At 53.8% G+C, this 27,017-nt stretch overlaps 2 protein-coding genes across 4 annotated transcripts in view; one reads left to right on the top strand and one right to left on the bottom strand.

The window, feature by feature from the left end:
- The window catches only part of LOC134562449 (olfactory receptor 14J1-like), a 184,659-nt gene extending 179,783 nt beyond the window's left edge, over positions 1–4,876 (top strand). Inside the window, exon 3 of the mRNA XM_063419843.1 lies at positions 4,266–4,876. Within this exon, the coding sequence (XP_063275913.1) occupies positions 4,266–4,876 (611 nt within the window). The remainder of the gene's footprint in view (positions 1–4,265) is intronic.
- The window catches only part of LOC134562421 (olfactory receptor 14A16-like), a 391,199-nt gene that overhangs the window by 19,110 nt on the left and 345,072 nt on the right, over positions 1–27,017 (bottom strand). The window lies entirely within an intron of this gene.

The following is a 27,017-nucleotide window of genomic DNA, read 5'->3' as shown; positions in this document are numbered from 1 at the left end:
GTGGCACTGGCCAAGCCCTGAGGCAGGGGCAGGACCTTTCCCTGGAGCTCTGAGGGCGCTGGGTTTGTTCAGCTGCAGCAGAGCAGACGCAGCTCAGAGCTCCCCAGGGGCTGCGGCTCCTCCCGAGGGGCAGCGTGGGGGCAGCTCAGACCTCTGCCCCGGGGGAGCAGGGACAGCACCCGAGGGAAGGGCTGGGGCTGGGCCAGGGCAAGGCAGGGCTGGAGAGCAGCAAAAGCTTCTTCCCCCACAGGGGCTCAGGCACTGACCAGGCTCCCCAGGGAATGCTCACAGCCCCGGGGCTGCCAGAGCTCCAGGAGCCTTTGGACACCACTCCCAGGGATGCACAGGCTGGGATTGTTGGGCTGTCCTGGACAGGGCCAGGGCTTGGACTCCATGATCCCCGTGGCTCCCTCCCAGCTCAGCCCATTCTGCAATTCTCACCCTTTGGCTCAGCCTTTGTGTCCCCTGCAGGCGCTGGCAGAGCTGTTGGGTGGGGCAGGAGCAGGGCAGCCCCAGCGTTCCCGTCTGTGTGACACAACAGGGACAGCCCCAACATTCCATCCCTGGAGACGCTCCAAGGGAAGTGTCCACACCCGTGTCCAGTCAACAGCACTGACCGGCCACTGACCCTGAGTGACCACGGCCCTGCCAGCCCGGAGGCACCGCTGGGGCAGCTGCATCTCAGCCGTGTCCCAGCTCCTGCAGCCCCTCCTCTGCCCCGAACCCTCCTGCACCACAGGGAGGGGCTCATTTCAGTGCCCCTCAGGGGTCTCCTCTTGGGGTTGGAGAACACCTGGCAATGGAACCTTGGTGTGAAAAGTAGAGATTTTGGTCCTCCCTAGCAAGGCCAGAAGTGAAAGTTTGTTCCTTTTGCCTTGGTGCCTTGGAGTGTAGCAAGAGCAGGATGACTTATAGAATAAAGCTTGAGTTATCCCAAACTGGGCCTCAGATTTGGGTATGCTGGGCCTCAGCTTTTGGCCTGTGTAGCAGTAGATAATCTTGTGGTGCAGCTAGAAATTGGGTTAAGGTATGGGTATCAATAGAATAGGGCAATTACTGTAAAGACAAGGGAGCTGCCTTAAACTGTGATTGTTTACATATTTGTCCACACTCACTTCCAGTAGAAATGCACCTGTTATTGTAAACTGTTCTTACTGTATATAACCGGCCATTTCGTGAATAAAGCGGAGAACGTATGTTATAACCAGATTGGTTCGACCTGCGTTGCTCTGTCTCCAACTCCATTCTCAGAGTCCCTAATTCTTCATTGGAGGCCCCCGGGTGTTTTCTGCATTGAGTTCCAGCCCCCAGCGCTTGCTGAAGGTGCTCCCTGCAAATGTCACACTGCCAGTGCTCTGAGGGGCCAGCAGCTGCTTAAAAGCAAAAACTGGAGTATGAGCATCTCTTTAGGGAGAATTCTCTGCATCCTGTGTCAGTCCATGGGGTACTGGAATACTCTGCTCCTGCTGGGCAAATGGGGATGTCTGGCTGAGCAGGACAGGTGACACTGAGCCAGGAGCTTTCTATTGGTGTAGCGAAGCCTTGGCATGGAAAGACCTTGCCAGTGTTCTTTCGTAATCTAGGAAGGATTGTGCCACCAGAGCTCCCCCTGCCCGGCTGGGTTACACACAGAAAGTTGTGGTGCCATCCTTTCCTTCCCTCTAGCCCTCAGCTGGAACTTGGATTGAACAGGGACATGAGGAGAAAGGAATTTCCCTGCCAGGGCAGGGCTGAGGTGCAACACATCCCCCAGCAGGAGTCTGGAGCAGCCCAAGGCTCTGTGTGCCCAGGCAGAGGCAGGCAGGACGCAGAGCTGTCAGCAAAGGAAGGGCCCAGCCAGGTGGGGCAGCCGGGGGATGACGACAGCCTGCAGGGACAGAGGCGCAGGGCATGGACACCGTAGCACAGCCTGGGCTGCACAGGGCACAGGCATGGGCAGCAGCTGAAAGGCCCTGACACAGCCAACTCCTGCAGCACTTGGGCCATGGCTGCTGGCCCTGGGCCTGAGACATCAGGAGGGGACAAGTGACCCTTGCAGGCCTGGGGCCTCATTGCCTCCTTGTCCCTGCTCAGCAGCCTGGCAGGGGCCGCCCCATGGTGCTGCCCTTGGCATTGCACATCCCCACATCCCAGTGGCCTGGGAAGAGCCCTGAGCTGTGAGGGAGGGACAGGATCTGCCTTGGCAGGGGCTGGGGCTCAGGCCTTGGCCCTTTGCATTCCTGAAACACATCCAGGTTTGGTCAGCATCAGAGACACCTTTGCCTTGTTTGTCCCCACCTGTCATCACTGCCTGCAGTGTTCTGCTCTGACTGGAACCTGAGGACACTTTCTCAGTTGTATCTCTTAGTGGGACCCATAAAAACTTGAAGAAACGTCAGTATTCCAATTGAATTTTGACTTCTTGAGAAGTTTTTTGAAAACTCACTCAAGGACTGAGTCATGTAAACAACACCAAACCTCCAGAGACTAATTAAAGTTCTTCTGCTGTATCTGTGCTGCTGAGCTGAGCTGGTCTCCTGGCAACCACAAAGGGCTTCAAAAAGACATTTCTCGTGAGGAGCGGCTCCTCTTTCAGCCCAGCAGGGCTGAGGGCACTGCCTGCAGGTACCTGAGAGGAATGAAGCAGACAGAGGCTCAGAGAAACTGGAAGGACAATTCTGAGATCATTCATGAAGAAATCTTCACAACTTTAGGAAATTCAGAGCTTCTTCGTGGAGAAATGTTCCCCACTTCTGACAGGGTAAGTCTGTGGCTGCAGGGATGTCCTCAAGCTGAGCCAGGACAGCACTGAGGTGACTGTAAGGATGGCTCTGCTGCCCTTGCTGCTTTGGGGGAGGATGTGCTCCAGAGCGGGGCTGCCCTGGGCACCGTCAGAGGGACAGGGCAGGACGGCTCCTGCTGCCAGGGACGGCTGCAGGGGCTGAAGCTGGGGCTGCAGCCAGGGCTGCCCAGGGCTGTGGTGCAGAGCAGGTGCTGCAGCCCTGAGGGCTCTTGGCCAGCCCAGGGCATCTGCCACCTGCCAGGGGCAGCTCTCAGCCTGCCTGGGAGCTCCCTATGGACTGTGGGGAGAAGTTGGAGGTGGAAGGAGCCACCCCCATCAGGGCAGATTGCTGCTGCTGTGGAGATGATGCTGCATGGCCAGGGCTGCTCTCAGCTTTCTCATGAAGGGAAGGGAAAGGGGCTGTCAGGGTTGTCTGTGTCACTGACACTCCTGCACTGTCACCCTGGGGATCAGCAGATGTGCTCAGATCTGCCTCAGAAAGTGCCTCCTCACCCTCCTCTAGCTACAGACAGCAGCAGGAGCACCTTCGCTTGCAGCATCTGTATTTGTATGAGCTGCCCTTAAGGCCCTGGTGCCAGGGAGATGTCCCTGGGCAGTGCCCTGTGCTGGGAGGGGTGTGCAGGGTAGAGCTGAGCCCCCAGGGCTGGGCTGGGCTCTGTGAGCAGTGGCAGGGACAAGGCTTGGATGGAGAAGAACAGTTCCCAGTAGGCACAACTCCAGGCAGCAGAGAGCGAGAACAATCCTTGGTATCTGTCCATGCTGAGCTGCACAGGGTAAGAGAAAAGGGTTTACAGTGATTGACTCTGAACCCTTCAAAAAGGCCACTATTTTTCAAATTTAAGTCTTAACTGTGATCAGCCTGTAATAGAAGAAGGTGAAATCAGCCAAGGGAAAATATGTGGGGACCAGCAAGTCTGACTGAACTGGGGCACAGAGAGCCCTGTTTCCCCTCTGGGCTCAGCAGTGTTGAATGCTGAAGATAATGCAGTAACTAAGTAGAACAAACCAAGCTAAAAATAAAAATGGTAATGAAGTTCTCCCATAGGAAGAGAAGTAATTTTGAGGAAATTACTAAAAAACTACCAGAGGATTTACTCAGGGGAACCTGTCCCAATTTCTCAATATGTTCTTTCAACAGTTCACCATGCCCAGAGTGAAGAAATGTCCAACAGCAGCTCCATCAGCCACTTCCTCCTGCTGCCGTTGGCACACACGCGGCAGCTGCAGCTCCTGCACTTCTGCCTCTTCCTGGCCATCTCCCTGGCTGCCCTCCTGGCCAACGGCCTCATCATCAGCGCCGTAGCCTGCGGCCACCTCCTGCACAGCCCCATGTTCTTCTTCCTGCTCAACCTGGCCCTCAGCGACCTGGGCTCCATCCTCACCACTGTCCCCAAAGCCATGCACAATTCCCTCTGGGACACCAGGAGCATCTCCTATGAAGGATGTGTTGCTCAGCTATTTCTGTTTTTATTTTTCATCTCAGCAGAGTATTTCCTCCTGACCGTGATGTGCTACGACCGCTACGTGTCCATCTGCAAACCCTTGCACTACGGGACCCTCCTGGGCAGCAGAGCTTGTGCCCACATGGCAGCAGCTGCCTGGGCCAGTGCCTTTCTCAATGCTCTGCTGCACACGGCCAATACATTTTTCCTGCCCCTGTGCCATGGCAATGCCCTGGGCCAGTTCTTCTGTGAAATCCCACACATCCTCAAGCTCTCCTGCTCCAAATTCTACCTCAGAGAACTTGGGCTCATTGCTATTAGTCTCTGTTTGGTATTTGGCTGTTTTGTGTTCATTCTTTTCTCCTATGTGCAGATCTTCAGGGCTGTGCTGAGGATCCCCTCTAAGCAGGGACGGCACAAAGCCTTTTCCACCTGCCTCCCTCACCTGGCCGTGGTCTCCCTGTTTCTCAGCACTGGGTTTTTTGCCTACCTGAAGCCCCCCTCCATCTCCTCCCCATCCCTGGATCTGTCAGTGTCAGTTCTGTACTCGGTGGTGCCTCCAGCCCTGAACCCCCTCATCTACAGCCTGAGGAACCAGGAGCTCAAGGCTGCAGTGTGGACACTGATCACTGTACGATTTTACAAACACTAAACTGCTGGTCTATTTATGCAAGTCGCTTTTAATAAAAGTCATCTTTGATACACCTTGGTGGTTTGGTTATTTGGGTTTTTTCTTTGTTTTATTTTTCAGTGTATTCACAAAGAAAGGCCATCGTTTCTTCCATTTCTTGTGTTGTTGTCCTCCACATTTTCTCAGGTCCTAGACTGTGTCAATGACGAGCTGTGCTCTTGGTGGCTTTTAAATGAGCAAAAGGATCTCCTAGCAAAGTTTTCACTGGAGAATCCACTTTATTTTCCCTTCTGTGTGGCTGCAGCAGCAATGTCTGTGTGCAGAGCTGGGGCAGATCAGTGCTGGCACAGCAGCTGTGCCCAGCAGCAGCAGCACTTGGTGTTGCCAGTGCTGCTGCCATGGCCCTGCCCCGCTGCCCTCCTGGCCCTGCTGTTGCTGTAGGGCCTGAGTGCTCTCGGGGCCGGGCACAGGGCTGGGGGTGGCAGTGCCGGGGCTGCAGCAGGGACAGGCCATGGGCACTGCTGGGGCAGCGCTGACGCCTCAGGCCAGGGCCTGGGGGCTGCAGGCTCCTTGCCCAGGCTCTCTCCACAACACGGCCAGGCCAATGCTCAGCACAGAAAAGCCCCGTCAGCAGCCCCAGGCTGGCCGTGGGCAGGCTGGGGGCAAACAGCATCACACCACAGGAATGTCCCTTGGGGAGCAGGATCATCCTCCGAGTGCTTCAGGAATTGTCTGCAGGCTCCTGCAGTGCCTCGTGCTGCTCCCTTGCCAGAGGCACCACAGGCCAGGGGGGCACATCTTCCCTGCTGTGTCTGCCTGTGGGGCTCCCTGCTCTGGGCAATGAGGAGGGGCTGCAGAGGCTCTGCAGGACTGACAGGATGGGCTTTGGGGCTGTGAGGAGAAGCTGAGGGACCTGGGCTGCTGCACCTTCTCAACAGGAGGCCCAGGGCTCATCCTGCAACAGCTCCGAGGGTGGATTCAGAGAATCACAGAATCAGCCAGGTTGGAAAAGACCTTGGAGATCATCAAGTCCAACCTGTGTCCTGACACCACCTTGTATCCCCTGACCTCCTCTGCTTGAGGATGAACAACCCCAGCTCCCTCAGCCACTCCTCACAGCACTTGTGTTCCACACCCCTCACCAGCCTTGTTGCCCTTCTCTGGACACGCTCCAGCCCCTCCATGTCCTTCCTAAATTGGGGGCCCAGAACTGGACACAGCACTCGAGGTGCAGCCTCACCAGTGCCCAGCACAGGGCAAGAATCCCTGCCCTGCTCCTGCTGCCCACACCATTCCTGATCCAGGCCAGGAGCCATTGGCCTTCTTGCCCACCTGCCCACACTGCTGCCTCATGTCCAGCCTGCTGTCCAGCACTGCCCCACGTCCCTTTCTGCCTGCCCACTGTCCAGCCACTCTGTCCCCAGCCTGCAGCACTGCAGGGCTTGTTGTGGCCAAAGTGCAGGACCCGGCCCTTGGTCTTGTTCAGCCTCACCCTGTTGGATTTGGGCCCTGGATCCAGCCTGTGCAGGGCCCTGTGCACAGCCCTCCTACCCTCCAGCACATCCACACTCACACCCAGCTTGGTGTCACCTGCAAATTTGCTGATGCTGGACTCAATCCCCTCCTGCAGATCCTCAGTGCAGATATTGCAATCCACGCTGGCTGCCTCTGATCCCTGGGCCATCCTGGGGGTGCCCTGGGGTGGCTCTCAAGGGGATCTGTTCCATCCCCTTGCTGGGCACCCAGGGCAGGCTGACAGGCCTGCAGTTCCCCACATCCTCCTTGCAGCCCTTCTTGGGGATGGGCTCCCATTGGCACCTCCAGTCCTCTGGGCCCTCCCTGCTGAGCCAGGACTGAGGAGAAATGATGGAGAGCAGCTTGGGGAGCTCATCCAGGAGCTCCCTCATGGCCCTAGCATGGATCCCATCTGGTCCCAGGGACACCTGTGAGCATCTGAGTGGCTCAGCAGGTCCCCAGCTGCTTCCTGCTGGATTGCAGGGGGGCTCTTCTGCTCCCTGTGCCCATCTACCAGCTCAGAAGAACACTTGTCCTGAGGACATCCTCTGTTATTGTTAAAAACCGAGGGAAACAAAGTGAAAACTACCTCAGCCTTCTCCTCATCATTAGTTACTCTTTTCCCCACTGCGTCCAATAAAGAGTAGAAGTTCTCGTTATCTAACCTTTTGCTATAAATTTGTTTGTAGAAATATTTTCTATTATTATTAACAGAAGTTGAGAGGTTAAGCTCAGGCTGGATTATCACCTCTCTGCTTTTCTTTCTGCATGACCTAGAAACATCCTTGAACTCTTCCAGAGTTATCTGACCATCTCTCCAATGTTGATGCACCCTCTTTTTTTTTTTGAGATCCCACAAAATTTGATGGGCCGCCACAGCAGTCATTTTCTTCTCTGGCTCATCTTTTAGCACAATGGGATACGCTGCTCCTTCTCCCTTAAAATTACTTCCTTGAAGTGTGTCCATCCTTGCAGGACCACTTTATTATAAGGGCTATTTCCCGTAAGACAGTCAGTACCTGATCCAGTACCTGAATAGGCCGAAGTCTGCCCTCCAAAACTGCAGTGCAGAAGTTTGGTTAATATCCCTCCTTCTTTCACAGAATATTGCAAACTTCATTATTTCATGGGCACTGTACCCCAGACAACCACTGACCACCAAATCTCCCACCAGCCCTTCTCTGCTTGTGAACAGCAGCAGACAAAGCTCTCCTTGGCAGTGGGAATGTTACCAAAAATTTTGTAAAATTAAAAACTCCTTAACACCAATGTAGCATTAAGAAGCAGCATTCTTTATTTGTCTGGATGCACGGGAGGATAGCTCCTCCCAAAGCCGTGAGTACTGAGTATGGGAAAGTTTCTGTTTATATTCTGCATTTTGCATACATGTTCACTGATTGTCCTGCACTAAACATACACATGATAATCATTTCCCTGAAATCATTAACATATTTCCCCTCCCCTTTTGCCTGCACTCTTCTGTCCTGGGGGTCACTCTGGTGGTCCCTGGAGGTCACAGACCCCAATGTTCCAGTTGGCCTGGCTGAGCTGGCAGGACACTGAGGCTGGTGAACTTCCAGTTCCCCTTCTTACACAATGGGCACTGTGTGGTTTCCATGGGCCAGTGGTTTTGGAGAACAAACATTGTGTGAGCTCACCAGGTGCAGACCATTTATCATCTGGTAACATGAGGTCACAGAGTGGGCTATGACATCACAGAGAGGGTTATGTGAGGTCATTAAGCACCTGTGACATCATAGGCCATCTGTGACATCATAAAGCAAGCTGTGACATCACAGGGCAGAGGTCTGACATCATAGAGCAGATCATGCCATCACAGAGTTCACTGTGACATCACGGACCAGCTGAGTGACATCACAGAGGACTATGTGACAGCACAGTATGGCTGTGTGACATCAAAGGGTGGATTATGACATCAGACACCAACTGTGTGACATCACAGGGGACTGTGTGACATCACAGAGGGATGTGTGACATCACAGAGGGATGTGTGAGGTCACTGGGTTGGTCGCTCTGCCCCAGCCCCCCTCACAGTTCCCCCCAGACAAGTCCAATGCTGTTCATGCCCAGCGGGCTCCCCTGTCCCCCGGTATCCCCCCGGTGCTCCTGGAGCCACAGCCTCCACCAAAGGATGTTCCACAGGATCCACCCCAGAGCCTGACACGGGCACAAGGGGCTGGGCTGTGTCACCAGGACATCAAGGACCTGCATTATCCAGGGCACTGTGGCCTGGCTTGGGTTGCCCAGGGCAGGAAAGATGTCTGGCAGCTGCAGCAGGGGCAGGGAAGGGCTCCAAGGTGGGGCTGGAGCCCTTTGGCTGTGAGCAGAGGCTGAGGGAGCTGGGCTTGTCCAGCCCCGAGCAGGGAAGGCTGAGGGGCTCCTCATGCCAGCCTGGCAGTGCCACCCAGGAGGGGATGGAGAACACAGAGCCAGGCTCTTCACCGGGGGGCCTGGTGGGAGACAAAAGACAATGAGGATAGGGTGAAAGAGGGGAGGTTCAGCCAGGACAGGAGGAAACCTTTGTTCCCATGGGCTCAGCCAGGTGCTGAGATGCTGCCTCCTCCCTGTCCTTTGGGATTTTCCAATCCACACCAAATCAAGCCTTGAACCACTTGGTCTGACCCAGTTTCTGACAGCCTGGGCTGCTGACTTGCTGAGGTCCTTTCCAGTTCAGCTCTCTACTGATCCTGGGACAGTGCTGGTCCCTGTCTTAGACTGGAGCAGAGCAGATGGGACAGGAGCCCTGCAGGGCTGTAGGGGACCTGCAGCTTGTGAGGTGCACGAGCACATCTTCATTAGCTGGGTCATTTGAGTACTTTTAAGAAATGTCAAAGTCTTACCACCAGGAGACACCAGGAATTTCCTGGAGTTGTACAATGGCAGGAGAAGAAATCCTGATCTTCCCCTGTCTTTGTGTCACTGGCTGCACTTGTGTTTTCCATGGAGCTGTGCCCTCCCTTGGTTTTGTTGGCTGACAATAAATGAACATCCCTCTGTGTCTCAGGCAGCTCCTTCTGCAAGGAAAGCAGGTGGGAGTTGGTGCCAAGGAGCTGAAGGCTTCAGGCACAGCCTGGTGTAGAGAAAGCTCAGATTTTGCTGTTATAGGTTTACACAGTTTGGTTTTTAGTTAAAGTAGAAACAGTTCCCTGTCAGGACCTTGGAATTCTTTTGAGACAGGCACCTGTCAGAGTTCATGGTTAAATATTGACATATTGTTGGACCATTGAGGAAGCTAGAGGCATCTTTGAGAAATACCCATATAAAATTCTGAGTGAGTCTAAGTCAGCCCTTTCCTTCTGGCCACTTGAACGGGTCACATCAGCCGGGCTGCTCTGTTAGAACTGCCCAGGCCAGCCGGGCCCTGCCGCTCCCTCTGTCAGGCCGGGAGGCGTCCGGAGGCCTGGCCGGGCTCCAAGGGCTCCTGGCAGGGCAGGGGAGGTTTCCTACCCCCAGAGCCAGCAGAGCTGGGAGGGAGCCAGCAGAGCCGGGCCCCTGATAACACCTCTGGGCCCCGCTGAGCCAAGCCCACCCCGATTTGTCACCGAGGGGTGGGCAGAGCCCCCTCTCTCCCTCTCCTCCGGTAACTCTGGACACAGAGGAGAAGGGGGGGAAGCCCAGCCACGCTGAGGACAGCGGCTGGAGAAGCTGCTGCCCAGCAGAGATCACACAACCATCACAGGCCTGGGCAGATTTAACCCTTTCATGGCAACCTGAAGCTTTCAGAACTCCATCCCTTTCTCTGAGAGAGAGAGGAAGGAACACATAGAGAGACAGCATGATATAAAGTCAGTAAAAGAACTGTTAAAGATTATTGGAAGAAGGGATTGAGGAAGTGGAGATTTCTGACTGGACTTCTCTGGATGTAAACCATGGAAACTGGACTAATATATCCCTTCAAATCATGGGAAGATATGCCTTTAGGGAGATGTTCAAATTTGTGTGTGGATTTTGAACAAAGGTGTGTGTGATGGACTAAGTGATACTGATCTTATAAGATGCTTGAACAGAGATAGAGATGAGTCCTTTGCGCTAGTGAAGAAGTGAGAAGATCTCTCTGTTCCCTGAGAAGAAGAATCCTTTGTTCCTTTGAGTTGTGCATCTTCAAAAAGTGACACCTTAATATATGAAAGTCTAGACCCATGACCCATAAACAGCTTGGGAAACTTCTAATGGGAGCGGTCACAGAAGCAGGGTTTTTTACCAGGCGGGTGTTTCTTGTGGTAGTTGAAACCCACACAAGAACTGGTTTAAGTTGTCAGTGGGGAAGTTCCATGGGATTTTAAGAGAGACTCCTCTCCCAAAGAGACGTAAAATTATGTTCAAATGGTGTAACTGACTGAAAGTCATAGTTTTGTCTCTCTGTGTTGGTTGTGGGAAAGTAACAGTTTCTGAGAAATGGAAAAGAGTTTTGAAGAGTTCAAAATTTTTTTTTTAATTTTTTTTTCTTTCTTCCTTTTTTCCTTTCTTTAATGTCTTTTAAGAAAATTATCTTTGAAACCTTTAAGTTGGGCCTGTTTTGCCTTTTTTCTCCCAAAGTCTACCTCACAGAAAGAAAAGAGAGTAAAACACAGAAACCATCACAGATTTGGTGTGTTGATGGAGAAAGGTCAGAATTGGCAAATATGAAACTACTACATGAATTGGTATTTCTGCCCAGTTAATCAAAACAGAACACTTGCAAAAGACTGCTCTGAGCCCAAGGGTTGGATGAGGGAAATGGTGGGGTGGAGGTAGGGACAAAGTGTGATTGATTGTCAGCCATGAAGGGTCTTGATTTTCATATCTATTCAGAGTGCCTTAGGAGATGCTAAGGACCAACATCACCTGGAGATTGCAGAAATCAATCTATAAACAGAAAAACAAAACAAAATAGGAAAAAAACCCCTGCATTTTTAAAAAATATAATGTATTCTCTTTGAAGATACTTCTGAAATCTGTACAATTAACCACACAAGAAATGAAGATGTAAAATTAAATTATTCCATGGGTGTTTTGAAATATTAATGAGTCTATTGCACTGAATTCCTGAACTGAAGAGCTGAAGAATGAACAAGCCTCTGGAGAACTAAAATTCATTGGGGAACCTCCACATTGCTGAGGATCCATCCTCAGCAGATAAGATGGAACAGATTCCAGGGATTTCCAGCTGCCAAAGAGCTGTGAGCTCACGTGCAGGCACAGGGGCTCCATGGTGGCATCTGAGGGGTCTCTGGGCTCCTGAAGATCTCTTCCTCACACTCAGTCACAGGGGCTCCATGGTGACATCTCAGGGGTCCTTAATCATCCTGAGGCTCATGAGGTGACAGTCACAGGGCTGCACAGTGACAACAGAGGTGTCTCTACACTGCCAAGGAGCCAATTTGTCACAGGCAGTGTCAGGAGTGCAGTGGTGACATCCCTGTGCTCCTAAAGAACAGCGAGGTCACAGACTCTCACAGGGGCTCCAGGGGACATCCCAGGAGTGTCCAGGCTGCCAAAGAGCTGGGATGTCACAGACACTCACAGGGGCTCCAGGGGACATCCCAGGAGTGTCCAGGCTGCCAAAGAGCTGGGATGTCACAGACACTCACAGGGGCTCCAGGGGACATCCCAGGAGTGTCCAGGCTGCCAAAGAGCTGGGATGTCACAGACACTCACAGGGGCTCCAGGGGACATCCCAGGAGTGTCCAGGCTGCCAAAGAGCCGGGATGTCACAGACACTCACAGGGGCTCCTGTCATGGGCAGAGTGGCAGCTTCAGGCACAGTTTAGTAGAGAAGCTCCTGTTGGGTCAGGAGGTGCAGAAAGGACCCCCAACACCCCAATTATACCCCCAAGCTCCCCCAAACCAGGAGCGCCAGGCTTTCTAAACTTTTTCTGTGAGAGGAGCCTGGGAGTGCCTGGATCCAATCCAAGCCCCAGATTTTTTCAAGGATTTATCTTTAAAGCATTGTGGAGGTGGAATTGAATTGAATTGAATTGAATTGAATTGAATTGAATTGAATTGAATTGAATTGAATTGAACTGAATTGAATTGAATTGAACTGAATTGAATTGAATTGAATTGAATTGAATTGAATTGAATTGAATTGAATTGAATTGAATTGAATTGAATTGAATTGAATTGAATTGAATTGTGGAATTGAATCTTTTTACAACTTTGTCCCATAACACTGAGGATGGCAAACCAGAAGTATTTATAAATATACAGATATGATTGATTATGAGCACGTTTAGACAAAAAGGTGTTAATCAGAATTATTTACTCCACAGAATAGCAGCTATAACATCTATTTTAATATGGTGCTCTAGGAAGCAATTTTGAAAAAATTGTTTTGAAGCAAAACCAGTTATTAAGAAGAGATCGGTGTCACTCCTCAAGAAACATGACCTTGGGCAAATCTCTTTAGCTCAGCCTCAGGCAGTGACCTTGAGGGATGTCCCCACTCCAAGGAGGAATCTCCACACACTTCCTAAGAAGGGAAATGTCAGGAGATGCTGCAGTTAAAATTTAGAATGGGGCTTTTCTAGTCTGCAGTGCTGCCCTGTCAGTCAGATGTGCCCAGGCTGTGCCAGCTCAGCAGCTCTGCAGAAGATCTCAGTGGTGTCCCTTGGTTGTTCCTTTCCCTGGGGATTTGACCAGCTCTGCCACAGCTTCAGCTCCCTCTCAGGATGTGGAACTTTGGGATGGAGGAGTCAGGCTGGGTTCAGCATTATTCACCCCAAAAGCAGCATGACCCTGCTCTTCATTTCCCCCTGGGGGCTTTGCAAGCAGGGCCTTGTTGGGGTTGTTGGAGCCCATTGCAGGCAGAGCCTCCTGCTGCAGCAGGAACTGCCTTTGCTGTGCCATGGCCAGGCCAGGCCCCGCTGCAGGAACAGCCCCAGGCCAGCCCCAAGACAGGGAAGGGCTCGGGCACAAGGGCAGAGGGCCGTGCTGGGAGCTGTGCAGGGAGAGCCTGGCACACCAAAGGCACCTTGGCAGCAGCAGCAGCTCCCTGCAGGCCATGGCCAGAAGGCTCCCTGGGCACCCGGCCTGGTGGCCACCACTGCAGAGCTGCTGGGCCAGGGCTGATTTGTGCCTGGGCTCTGCCCCAGCCCACAGAGTGTGACCTCAGCCCTGACTCTGGCACAGCCGCTGGGCCTGGGCCCTGCAGAGCCTCAAGGTCACCTGTGCCAGCCTGGGGCCATCCCTGCATTTGCCACTGTCACTTCTGGACTCGCTGCTGCCTCCAAAACTGAACCCCTCATCTACAGCCTGGGGAACCAGGAGCCTGAGGATGCCCTGAGGAATATGACCCCTCTGTGCTTTTGAGAAACAGTGAAGTGCCTGTTTGTTTCTGCATAGCATTCAGAATGGAACTCATTACAGACCCATACTGCTCTGTGCCATGTATCTTTTTTTGTATCTCTATTTGGTATTCTAATTTTCCTTAAAAAAAAAAACAAAAAAACACCTCTTTCCATAAAGGGATGCCATTAGTCAGAGTATTGTTACATCAATTTTGTTGGACAATCCCTGTTTCTGACCCAGTGACCAGGCTCCTCAGAGTAGTTTTAAAATACTTTATTCCATTGTAAGTCTCATGAGAAGGATGAGACAGTACAGCTGTTACAATTCATGCCATCACAATCAGAAGCCAAACTATTTCCTAATTACCATATATTAGAAGAGTTTTTTCGCCTATCAGGTTTTGCCACACAATGCTTCTAACACTTTTAAACCAACCGTCTAAAAATACCTCACCTGGGTCCTACTGAAATACATCTTTCTTAGTTCTATTTCCCCAAAATATCCATTTGCAAGGTGACCATTTGAAACTTGTTTCTTGTTCAAATTCTCTCTCAACAATGTCTGTCCTATTCTATGACCTTTCTAAGTCAGCAGATTTTATCTCATAATTTGCATACAAATGCATACTATGTGAGCCTTCTGTCAGGCTTTGAGAATTCTCTACACACCCATTCCCCACACAGTATCCACCACGCTTGTGTTAAGCAGAGACAGTGAGGAGCCATGATCACTGTGCATTGAGGTAAAATAAAGTGTCCTGCTCTGCCCTGTGTGTCCAAGATGCTTCCTGAGCCCTTCTGTGTCTCTGCAGGGGCAGTGCCTGTGAGCAGAGGTGCAGGGAAGAGACTCCCAGCACAGCAGCACAGCCAGGGACAATGGCCCTGCCTCTTCCCACAGCTGCTCTTCCCAGCTGCAGCCTCTCCTTGCCAGCCCTTCTGTGGCTGTAAGGCCCCAGGGCTGTGGCAGCTTGGTCACTGTCCTGCTGCGTGTCCCTGCTGTGCCCACAGGCAGGGACAGGCCATGGGCACTGCTGGGACACAACTGGGCTCCAGCACAGCAGCTGCAGCAGCAAAGGGCATCTCCTGAGGGCAGGCCAGGAAGGCTTTGCTCTCCTCCAGAGCTGCTGTCAGCAATGTGCTCCAGGAATGCCCTGGCAAAGCAAAGCCCAGTGCCTGGGGCAGAGGGGGAGTGTGCAGGGGGCACACAGCAGTGTCCTGGCACAGCCAGAGCTGCTGGCATGGAGCTGAGGGAGCAGCAGAGCAGGGCCTGGGCTGTGTCTTTGTTCTGGGCACAGCCTGGGAAGGTGGCCCAGGGCAATTGTCCCACACCAGCCCCTGCAACCACCACTGCCAGCACAGGCATCTCACCTGTACCTGCAGGAGGTTGTTTGTCCCTGCATGGAGGGACACCAAAGGACCAGGCCAGCAGTCCATGTTTGCTGTGTGCTGAGGAGATTTCAGCAGTGCATCGTGTGTGTGTGGGGAGATGAAGCCCAGGGAGCACAAACACCATCAGCAGCACTCGGGGTGGCACAATGCCAGTGGCACAAACAGTGCCTTGAGGCCACTTCACTCTGAGAGTAACATCCTCTGGGAAACCACCTGAATTCTTTACTGGGCTGTGCTTAGGACTGCACAGAGAGAAACATCCAGGGCAGGGAGGATCCAGGGAAAATGCTCAGGGCAGCCAAGGAGTGCACAGAGAGACCATTGGGGTGGGGCTCTGTGTGGAGAAATCACAGCTGCCTCCCTTCTGAACCACTCTGAGGACCTGGACAGGGCTGTGCTGTGTTCTGGGTACTGACCTGGAACTGTGGGATGTGGAAAAGGCCTTTGGTGTCAGGGATGTTGAGAAGGTTGGGCAGGGTCACTGTGGGACCTCTCTCAAAGCCCTTGGAAAGGGCAGAGCCATCCCAGAGGGTCTTGGGCACTTGGGAAAGGCAGAGCTGGAACCAGTCTGCAAAGAGGGCAGGGAGGGGCACTGGAAAGGGGATGTTGTGTGCCCATCAATGTCATCGATGGACTGCAGATGTTCTAGAGCCTCACCCTTTTCCAGAGCAGTCTCAATCAGTCCATGGCAGGTGGTGGGACTGTGCTTCCACCCCTGGGGCAGTCAGTTCCAGGTGTCCTGCACTCCCCTCCACGGGAAGGCAAACTGAGGCCTGCATTCTGCTGCCACAGGAATGGAGAAAAATGCCTTGGCAATGTCAATAGCACCACTTGGCTGCCTTGGACTCCAGCTCCTACTGGAGCTCCAACATGTCTGGCACAGCAGCGCTCAGTGGTGGAGTCACTTCATTCAAGGCACGACAGTCCACAGTCAATCTCCATTCTCTGTCAGATTTGCACACAGGCCAGATGGGGCTGTTGAAGGGTAAGTGTGTTTTGCTGACCACCCCTTGGGTCTCCAGCTCTTGGATCATCTTGTGCATTGGGATCACAGCATCTCCAGTTGTTCTGTACTGTCAGGGATGCACTGTGGAAGTGGCAATTGGCACTCGTTGCTCTTCCCCCTTCAGGAGTCCTCCTGCAGATGGGTTCTCTGATAGTCCAGGCAAGGTGTTCAATTGCTTAACACCCTCTGTCTCTACAGCCACTGTCCCAAACACCCACTGGAGTCCCTTTGGGTCTTTCTAATACCCATTTTGGAGGAAGTCTGTGCCCAAAATGCATGGGGCCTCAGGGCCAGTCACAATAGGGTGTTTCTTCCACTCATTTCCAGTCAGGCTCACATCAGCTTCCACCAAAGGAAAATCCTGGGATCCCCGTTTCAACCAGCAATAGAAAGAGATTCTGCCCCTACATATCTGCATGGGATTAATGTGCACTGTGCACCAGTGTCCACCAAGGCCTCACATTTTTGTGGTTCTTATGTGCCAGGCCAACAAATCCACACAGTCAAAAAAACACTTTTTTTCCCTTGCCTCTACCTGGCTTGAGGCAAGGCCGCTCTAAGCCTGGTCATCCTTCTTTCCCTGGGTAACTGCAGCTGCTTCCTTTTTGGTGGAACTTCCTCTCTGAGTCTTGCCTTCCAACAATTCACGTATCCAGTGTGTCAGAGCAGCAGTAGAATTTCCATCCCATCTCCTCATGTATTCCCAAGAATTCCACAGGAGGGAGCATAGCTCAGCTCGTGGGATGCCCCTTCTCTCTCTTTCTGGGAGATTTTTGTGTTTGGTGCCAGAACCTCTGATCTGTACTGCAAAGATTTGGAGAATGTCCTCTTTCATCTCCTCCCTGAGTTTCTTGTGGTTCTCCTCTCTCTTGTCTTCTCATTTCTGCAGACGTGTTTCCACAGCTGCCATTCTTGCATGTGTTGGGCCATGCACAGCATCTGCAGATGCTCAGAGCTTCTTCTCCATATCCAGCACGGTCTCCTCCATGTCATCCCCCTTCATTATTGCTAAAGCAGAAGAGTGTTCTTGTGGCCCAAGTCGTACAAGTTTTCCCCACATCACAGGTGTCCATGGTACCAAGTCTGGGTTCCTGGTGTTTAGGTCATCTGAGAAGACAATCTCTGCCCCTGCCATTTCTCTCAAGCCTTGAATCCCTTGTTCTCTGGTCTTCCACTGGGTTTGCTGCATCTAGAGATGGTCTGCACACAGATATCTTTGTGCCACACTTGCCAGGACCCGTTCCCAGGGACTGCAAGGGTGAGCCTCCCTCATCATTCCTTGGTCGATAACGGGATCCTGTGACAGGGATCCCAAATTCCTCGTTTCAGTGCTGTCCAGAATTGTAGCCTGGCCTGCAGCGTCCCAAAGATGGACTAACCAACTAATTATAGATTCATCAGGTCATGGAGTGTAATCCTTCCTTAGGCCATGAAGGTCCTTCAGGGAAAAGGACTCAGTAGTGGCTCCTAGTCTTGGGTCAGTTGGTTCAGCTTTTGACTGGGTGTCTGGAAGCGTTGAGGATCCTTTACCTGGGTCACTGTTCACTGGTCAGTTTTGCATGTGTGCTTCTTTCCTGTCTTTCCCACAGTGTTTGGCAGTGTCTTAGGCTCACTGTCTGGTTTAGCTACAGCCTGAGTAGCTGGGCTGTTGGCTGCAGCCTGAGGGACTGGGGTAGCTGCTGATTTATCTCCCTGCCCCCCTGCTTCCATCTGCTGCCCTACAGTATCTAGCAGTGTGCCATAAGCACATGCCAGGGCCCAGCTCATTGCAATGAGCTTTTTCTCCTTAGAGCCATCATTGCAGTTCTCCTCCAGATATTTCCCCACCTTGTCTGTATTCTGAGTTTGTTCACATGAAAATTCCCAAGCTGGGAGATCAAAAATTTCCTTCAAGGTTCAGCCCATTCCCTCCCCTTCTCCACACCACTCAGGTTTTCCCACACCTGGCTCTACTTCTGAGTCTGCTTCTGGGTCAGGGGTCTCCTCAGCTCCTGTGGACACCTCCGCTGTCACCCTAGAGAAGCTGCAAACCATACAGAGGAAGCTCACCAGATGAAATACCAGGAAGGGTCTCTTGAACATTCAGGGGAAACTGAACACTCTCAAAAAATGATGATACAGATTCAAAAGAGGGAAAGGACAGGTTGCAAAGCTTCATCCCCTACTCCTCCTCTAACAAACTGGGTACATGTCGTGGTTGGGGGAGGAGGTGAATTTTTCCAGGGGGATGTGGGCAGTCCAATCAGTGATCAGCTTTTCTGCTGGGTTGGTCACTCAGAGGTTTGGACACGCCTCTGAGGACACAAAGAGTTAAAAGCAGGAGTCTGGGGGGCTCGGCCTCTTTTTTCAGATCCGGGTTCCAGCAGAGAGACGTGTGAAGCTTCTTTCCCCACCCAGCCACGAGGCTGGGTGGGGGAGGGGAAACACGTGGTCGGCTCAGGTAAGCCGGAGCCCCCGGGGGGGGGGGAGAAGAGAAGGGACAGGACTGGAACTGAGCTGCCCCGTCCAGGATGGAGGGGTGGAAAACTGTGGAAGTGCCTGCTGTGTGTGCTCACCCCCCTCCTCCCCCCCAAACTCCGGGAGAAGGTGCTCAGCCACGTGGGGGTTTGCGGAGCCTGGGCGTGCCTGAGCCTGCACCCTGCCGAGAAGAAACTGTTAACCCTTGCTTGGCAGAAAGAAACTTTTCTTAGACATTGATTCTCATGACTGGTGGTTTTCGGAGAGAGGGAAGCAGCCTGGGACCGAGATGATAAAGCATGATTAGAAGGAATTCGATGGAAGAATGAGAGGAGTGGCCTTCTGAGCTGGAATTCTCTTGCATAATGTCAGCCATGGACTGAACTTAAGTCTCTTTTGAACATAAACTGCATTTTTGGGTAGATACAGCTGCCCTTGCTTTTGCTACAGTGACTAGCACTTGAAGTGAGTAGCGAGCAGAGAAGAGAGGGGGAGGGTGAGGTGGCGCCCTCTGCCCTCAGGGCAGACCTGCTCCTAGAACCCCGGCCCCTGGGTAAAAAGGGGAGAGCTCAGCATGCAAGTATCCTTAAAAGAGCCCTGTATGCAGTTTTCAGCCTGTGGACAGCAGTGAGAGCGCTAGACATAGGAAAAAGAGAGTGTCACCTTAGCAGACTTCTCCGGGCGGTGCTATGGGTGACATGGAAACACATAAGGGGTGGACCCCTGTTTTCTGAAGAACAGTTTGTGGTGCGAGAGAGACTCCTCTCTCCCTTGCTGAATTGAAGATTAGTTTTTTTGAGTGGTGATTGTTTGATTTAAAACCCAAAGGTTGGTCTGTGAAGAGTGATGGGTGGGGAGGTAGAAACTGGGAGAAGAAATGTTCTAAGAAGTTTTTATTTCTGTCTCTGTGTGTGTTTAAGAGTATCTTTGTCCCTGTTCTTATGTAATGAATAAAGTTTTGGTGGGTTTTTTTTTGTTTTCAAGATTTAAGCCTGCTCTGCTCTGTTCCTGATCACATCCCACAAGAGTTGTTAGAGAAAAAACATATATTCATGGGTGCATTAACATCTGGCCAGTGCTAACCCATGACAGTACAATTACTAATAAATCCCCAAAACATGCTGCTGGAACTAGGATGCAGGGTAGGATGAATAAACCATCAATCAAACATAGCTGGCACAAACTCCAGTGCCTTTAGAAACTTTCTGTAAATCATTATCACTGAGCCCAGGAGGACAGCTATACAAATTTGTGCTCCCCTACTGTAAAAGCTCCATGTTAGGGGCAATACTGGAGCTAATTCTGGATAAGAAAATACACATAGGGACCAGAAAGGTATTAAAACCTCAAAAAAAACCTAGGGAAAAAAAAAAAAAACCACACAGAAAGGACTCCACCCCAAGGAACTTTAGTATTATAAATTCAAGAAACAACATGGCTACTGACTGCTTTATCCCCACAAAAAGTATAACTAAAATGTAATCTGTACAAGTTTTTTCAACTTTCTCAAGCCATGTGCTGGGCACCAATAAAACTCTATTTGACCTGGTTTAAGGAATACTTGAGAGGAAACCTCTCAATGGGGTTAATGAGGACAAGCAAACCCAAATGCCCCCTCCCAAGGTTGGTTCAGGAAAACAATCCTCCTAAGAGAAAAGTGGAAAAAACTATTTCTTTAACTAACAAAGTGCCAACAAGTGTAAAGAATGAACAATATGAAACAATAAAACCTCTGTCTACTCTGAAGAGAGATGGTAACATTGAGAGAGTCCTTGCTGTGGGTGTATCTCCTCTCACTCAGTTCCACCAGCGCTGGAAATAACCGACGTCCAGGCCCTGGTTGGCCACAGGTGTGAGATCCCGGTGTCTCTCTGGGTTTATCAGTCCAGGACAGGTTGAAACAGTCCCAAGAAAAAAAAAAAAAAAACCAGTCTAGGGAACTTCTCTGCCTCACCGAGCTCAAACTGACTGAAAGCAAAGGCAATCTCTGTCCCGCAGTCTGTCCGTGCCTCAGACGAACACCGTCCAGGAGCTGCAATGTGCAGGAGGGAGTGCTGTTTCTGCAAACAAACTCAGCGCTGCTTCTTTCTCCCCCTTGGCTCTCAGAACCAGTCTGAAAGGCACAGAACTCAATATAGAGCACAACCAGAGCAGACCATTGGGGATACAAGCACCATCAAGTCACCCCAGCACAGGGAGGGGGCCGAGCCGGTTCTCCACGGGGCCGCCCCCGGCTCGCCGCCTGCTCGGTGCTGATGTCGGCGATGTCGGGGATGTGCCACAAGTGCTGCAGCTCCTGTGGGGACACCCCCGGGGTGACACCTCTGCCACCCACGTCCCCACAAGGTGAGACCTGTGCCACAGCCACCACCAGCACCTTGCAGCTGCCTGGGACAGGAGGCAGAGGTGTGTGGCGGGGTGTCCCCAGGGATGTCAGGCTGTGCAGTGGCTGCCAGGCCATCTCAGCAATGCAGGGCTGTCCCTGTGGGTGTCCCAGTGTCCCCTTGGGTGCCAGGCTGTCCAGTGGCTGCCAGGCTGTCCCCAGTTATCCTGGGCTGTCCCTGTGGGTACCAGGCTGCCCTGACAGGTTCCAAGCTGTCCTGATGGCTGTGAGGCTGTCCCAGGGGTGTGACACAGTGCCCATCTGGGCAATCTGGGGTACCCCGTGCCCACTGTGGGATGGCCATGATCAGCTGCAGGTGAGTCAGAGAAGAGGATCCAGGTCCCACAGGCAATGGTGGGCACTGGATGAGGAGGAGGAGGTGAAGGAGGAGGAAGAGGTGGAAGGGGAGAAGGAGGAGGCAGCCTGGCAGGGCTCACCTGGGCAAAAGGGTAATCAATGATGGGGTAGTTCAGGACAGGTCTGGCCTGGTCATTCAGCAGCTGGAAATGGTGGGAGTGTCCCAGTCTGCACCAGCTGGGGAAGAAGAACCTGATGGGGACAGCAGAGGGGTCTCAGTGCTGCATCTCCAAGAGAGCACAACCCCAATCAGCCATCAGAGCCAGGCTGGGGCTGTACCTGATCCTGGACATAACAAACCTGGCTGCAGGACTCATTGATGGTGCAGAGGTGGTTGGGGGAAAGAAGCAGGTGAGATCCTCCATGGCCAGGATGAAGAGCAGGTGGCACACGGGCAGCGGACTGGGGACTGATAGTAGGGTTGGGACCCCCAGTGAGGAGTGGCAAGGAACACTGAGACACAGCCAGGACCTCAAGCCCAAAGCTGGTACCTCAAACCGACAGCCAGGACCTCAAACCTAGAGCTGGAATCCAGAGCCCATGGCCTGAACCCCATTTTGAACACAAGCACAGGATCCCATCCCTGCTGGCACCATCACTGCTCCCAACCAGGTACCAGCCCATCTGGCACCCCAGTGGCAGTGGGGTGGGAGGCGGTTAGGATCCCTTCGAGTCCTGCTCCCTTACACACTCCCGAGGCAGTGGGGTTGAGGTTGAGGGGGCTCCACGGGGTTTTGGGGTCCCCCGGGGGCCCTGCCTTTCTCTGCAGCCCCCTCCCTCCACAGTCCTTGCTCTGCCTGGTCCTTGACATCTCAGAGATGACCACAGGGCTGCCAGGGCTGTTCCTGGGCTGTGCCTCCAGCAGGACCCTCAGGTGAGGACAGGGGTCACCCCATGCCAGGGGACCCTGGGGAGGGGGTGCAGCCCCTGCCCCACAGATCTGGGGCTGACAGGGCCCCGTGCCCAGCACGGCCTCCACCTCCATCAGCACCGTGGCCACTGGCACCACTCAGGACTTGGTGAAGCCACGGCTGCCGGCGCTGTCCCCGTGGGAGCTGACACTCATCTCCAAGGGGCTCTGGGAGTGCCACCGAGCCGGGACGTGCCAGGCCATGCCATCCAACCAGTGACACGCCATTCCACCCCACTCTCTGATCCAAGAATTGCTGCTCCTCCCTGTTGTGGGGCAAAAGTTGGAAGTTGATTTTCTCCCGGTGGCACTGGCCAAGCCCTGAGCCAGGGCAGGACCTTTCCCTGGAGCTCTGAGGGGGCTGGGTTTGTTCAGCTGCAGCAGAGCAGACGCAGCTCAGAGCTCCCCGGGGGCTGCGGCTCCTCCCGAGGGGCAGCGCGGGGGCAGCTCCGACCTCTGCCCCGGCGGAGCAGGGACAGCACCTGAGGGAAGGGCTGGGGCTGGGCCAGGGCAGGGCTGGGCTGGAGAGCAGCAAAAGCTTCTTCCCCCAGAGGGGCTCAGGCACTGACCAAGCTCCCCAGGGAATGGTCACAGCCCCAAAGCTGCCAGAGCTCCAGGAGCCTTTGGACATCGCTCCCAGGGATGCACAGGCTGGGATTGTTGGGGTGTCCTGGACAGGGCCAGGGCTTGCACTCCATGATCCCCGTGGCTCCCTCCCAGCTCAGCCCATTCTGCAGTTCTCACCCTTTGGCTCAGCCTTTGTGTCCCCTGCAGGCGCTGGCAGAGCTGTTGGCTGGGGCAGGAGCAGGGCAGCCCCAGCGTTCCCGTCTGTGTGACACAACAGGGACAGCCCCAACATTCCATCCCTGGAGACGCTCCAAGGGAAGTGTCCACACCCGTGTCCAGCCAACAGAACTGACCGGCCACTGACCCTGAGTGACCACGGCCCTGCCAGCCCGGAGGCACCGCTGGGGCAGCTGCATCTCAGCCGTGTCCCAGCTCCTGCAGCCCCTCCTCTGCCCCAAACCCTCCTGCACCACAGGGAGGGGCTCATTTCAGTGCCCCTCAGGGGTCTCCTCTTGGGGTTGGAGAACACCTGGCAATGGAACCTTGGGGTGAAAAGTAGCGACTTTGGTCCTCCCTAGCAAGGCCAGAACTGAAACTTTGTTCCTTTTGCCTTGGTGCCTTGGAGGCCCCCGGGTGTTTTCTGCACTGAGTTCCAGCCCCCAGCGCTCACTGAAGGCGCTCCCTGCAAATGTCCCACTGCCAGTGACCTGTCCTTGTGTCACCTGCTGTGGCTGGGCATGAACAGAGCTCCTGGACTTGCATTTCTAGGTGGAAACCAAAACTGAGACAATGGAGATGTCTGAATGTAAAAACTGGAATGGGAGCATCTGTCAAGGGGGAAATCTTCTCCTTCTGTGCCAGTCGATGTGAACTCTGGAATTCTCTTCTGCTGAGGAACTTGAGGTGTCTGCTGAGCAGGAAAAATGAGCCTGACAGAGGAGTTTTCCTTTGCTAAAGCAAAGCCTCAGCATAGAAAGAACATTGTGCCCTTGGCAAGGAGGGATTGTGTTAAAAGAGCTGTCACAGCCCTGCTGGGTTGGACATGGAAAGTTGTGGTGCCATCCTTTCCTTCCCTCCAGCCCTCACCTGGAACTTGGATTGAACAGGGACATGAGGAAAAAGGAAATTCTGTCCCAGAGCAGGGTTCTGATGCAACACATCCCCCAGCAGGAGTCTGGAGCAGCCCAAGGCTCTGTGTGCCCAGGCAGAGGCAGGCAGGACGCAGAGCTGTCAGCAAAGGAAGGGCCCAGCCAGGTGGGGCAGCCGGGGGATGACGACAGCCTGCAGGGACAGAGGCGCAGGGCATGGACACCGTAGCACAGCCTGGGCTGCACAGGGCACAGGCATGGGCAGCAGCTGAAAGGCCCTGACACAGCCAACTCCTGCAGCCCTTGGGCCATGGCTGCTGGCCCTGGGCCTGAGGCATCAGGAGGGGACAAGTGACCCTTGCAGGCCTGGGGCCTCATTGCCTCCTTGTCCCTGCTCAGCAGCCTGGCAGGGGCCGCCCCATGGTGCTGCCCTTGGCACTGCACATCCCCACATCCCAGTGGCCCGGGAAGAGCCCTGAGCAAGGAGGGAGGGACAGGATCTGCCTTGGCAGGGGCTGGGGCTCAGGCCTTGGCCCTTTGCATTCCTGAAACACATCCAGGTTTGGTCAGCATCAGAGACACCTTTGCCTTGTTTGTCCCCACCTGTCATCACTGCCTGCAGTGTTCTGCTCCTACTAGAACTTGGAGACACTTTCTCAGTCTTGTCTCTTATTGGGACCAATTAAACTTGAAGAAACTTCAGTATTTTAATTCAATTTTGAGTTCTTGAGAAGTTTATTGAAGACTCTCTCAGGGACTGAGTCTGATGTAAACAACCAAATCCCCAAGAGGCTCATTAAAGTCCTTGAAATTTTTCTTTGCTGCTGAGCTGGGCCGAGCTCCTGACACAGGGGCAGATTCTGGAAACCAGGAAGGGCTTTAAAAAGACATTTCTCCTGAGGAGACGCTCTTCTCCCAGCCCAGCAGGGCTGAGGGTGCTGCCTGCAGGTACCGGAGAGGAGTGAAGCAGACAGAGGCTCCAAGAAACACGAATGACAAATCTGAGATTATTCACAGAGAAATCTTCAAAAGTTTTGAAAATTCTGAGCTTCTTCGTGGAGAAATGTTCACCACTTGTGACAGGGTAAGTCTGTGGCTGCAGGGATCTCCTCAAGCTGAGCCAGGACAGCACTGAGGTGACTGTAAGGATGGCTCTGCTGCCCTTGCTGCTTTGGGGGAGGATGTGCTCCAGAGCGGGGCTGCCCTGGGCACCGTCAGAGGGACAGGGCAGGACGGCTCCTGCTGCCAGGGACGGCTGCAGGGGCTGAAGCTGGGGCTGCAGCCAGGGCTGCCCAGGGCTGTGGTGCAGAGCAGGTGCTGCAGCCCTGAGGGCTCTTGGCCAGCCCAGGGCATCTGCCACCTGCCAGGGGCAGCTCTCAGCCTGCCTGGGAGCTCCCATGGATGCTGGAGGGGAGCTGTGGGTGCAAGGAGTGGCTCCTGCCAGGACAGGTCCTGCTGCTGTGGAGAGGGTGCTGTCTGTGCCGGGGCTGCTCAGAGCTCCAGCTCATTTCCAGCTCATGTCTGAGGGGACTTTTCATGAGCACATTCAGGGCAGGAGTTTCCCTCTTGAGTCTCTGCTTTCCTGAATCTGTGCACCCACTTTTCCCTGGCTCAGCTTGGTGGGAATTGAAAGTTAGCTTTGCTGGGCAGAGGCTGAGGCTTTTAAAGCAACACACTGGGGTTTTCTGGGATCTGAAAAAAAGTGCCTGCACCCCTCCAGCCTCCAGATCCATCCAGCATCCCCTTTCCATGGTGCCCAGGCCTGGGGGAGCTGTTCTTTAACCCCTGCAGCCCCGAGCAGCTGCAGGGCAGAGCTGGCCCAGGGCTGGGCTGGGCTCTGGCAGCACTGGCAGGGAAGGAGCCCGGGGCCACAGGAACAGCTCGGGCTGGGACAGCTCCAGCAGCAGAGCCCTGGGCAGGGAGGGAGGGAGGCAGTGCTGAGGGAAGCCCTGCTGCAGGGCAGATGTGGCACCTGCCAGCCCTGCCCTGCAGGGCAGACACTGCCCTGAGCAGCACAGCTCTGCTGTCCCCTCCCAGCCAGCACAGCCCTCAGCCCGGGGGCTCGGGGCCCTCAGTGCCCTCCTGGGCCTGCAGAGCAGCAGCAGAGATGAAGGGCATCTCTCCTGCCATGTGCCCATTCCCTGCTGACCAGGGCCTGAGGGCCACTGTCCTGCACTGCTGCTGCCTGGCAGGGGCTGTGCAGGGCTGGCCAGGGAAAGGCTTTTCCTCAGGGCCTGCCTCTCTCTCTCCTTGCCTTGCCCAGGTGCTCCTGGCATTGCTGAGGGGCTCTCTGGGCATGGCAGTTCCAGCTGCAGGCTCAGGCCCAGCCCTGGGGCTCCTCCTGTGCAGGTTGAGCACAGCAATGGGGTGTCCCAGCTCCCTCTGCCCCGGGGAGCTCTGGGCAGGGCAGGCTGGCAGGCTGGGAATGAGCTGACTCTCCTCCAGCAGTGCCATGGACAGGAGCCTTGGTGTGTTTTTGGGATGCCATCCAAGCTGTGAGCTGCCTCCAGGGGACACTGGGGGACAGGAGTGTCCTTGGCCAGGAGTGGGGCTGAGGCTCTGAGAAAGGCTGAGCCACTTTGCTCTGCTGTGGCCCCTCTGCTCTCAGCTGTGTCAGGCTGATTTTAAGGGGAACACAGTGACTATCCTTAATCTCAGAAACGGCAGCTTGGGACAGATGGAGGGACAGAGTAGCTCCCATCACCCTTCACGGAGTTCCAGCCAATGCTCTTGCACTGCACAGTTCTCTCTGATCTCCCTCGGCACAACAGAAAACCCTCTCAAAATTCCTTTGGCCATCACGGTTCCTCAGCCCTGTAAAAGGAGATACTGCCAAGCTCGTCTGCCTCAGGAGAAGTTTGGGCTGATGAATTCTAACCCCAGAACTGGCCCCTGTCCCTGTTCCCATGACCCCACTTCTGCAGAGCAGAGCTGATCCCTCGGTTTCCATGGGCAGAGCCCCTGCTTGTCACAGAAGTGGGGCCAGATCCCAGCAGAGCTGTAGTCACAGGGCTGAAAGAAGGGCTCTGAAAAAAGGAAAAATGGGTGGCACAGAGTGACAGGGGCAGGGCTGGGAGAAAGGGGTTGGGCATTGCTCAGGAAAGTCTCCTCTGAGTTGTCACTGTCTCCTCCTTCAACAGGACTCCATGGCCAGACACAGGAAATGTCCAACAGCAGCTCCATCAGCCACTTCCTCCTGCT

Source organism: Prinia subflava, chromosome 27, assembly GCF_021018805.1.
Source record: "Prinia subflava isolate CZ2003 ecotype Zambia chromosome 27, Cam_Psub_1.2, whole genome shotgun sequence".
In the NCBI taxonomy this organism is placed as follows: Eukaryota; Metazoa; Chordata; class Aves; order Passeriformes; family Cisticolidae; genus Prinia; species Prinia subflava.
The sequence above is the reverse complement of the archived record's forward strand: the minus strand, read 5'-3'. Positions and strand labels throughout refer to the sequence as shown.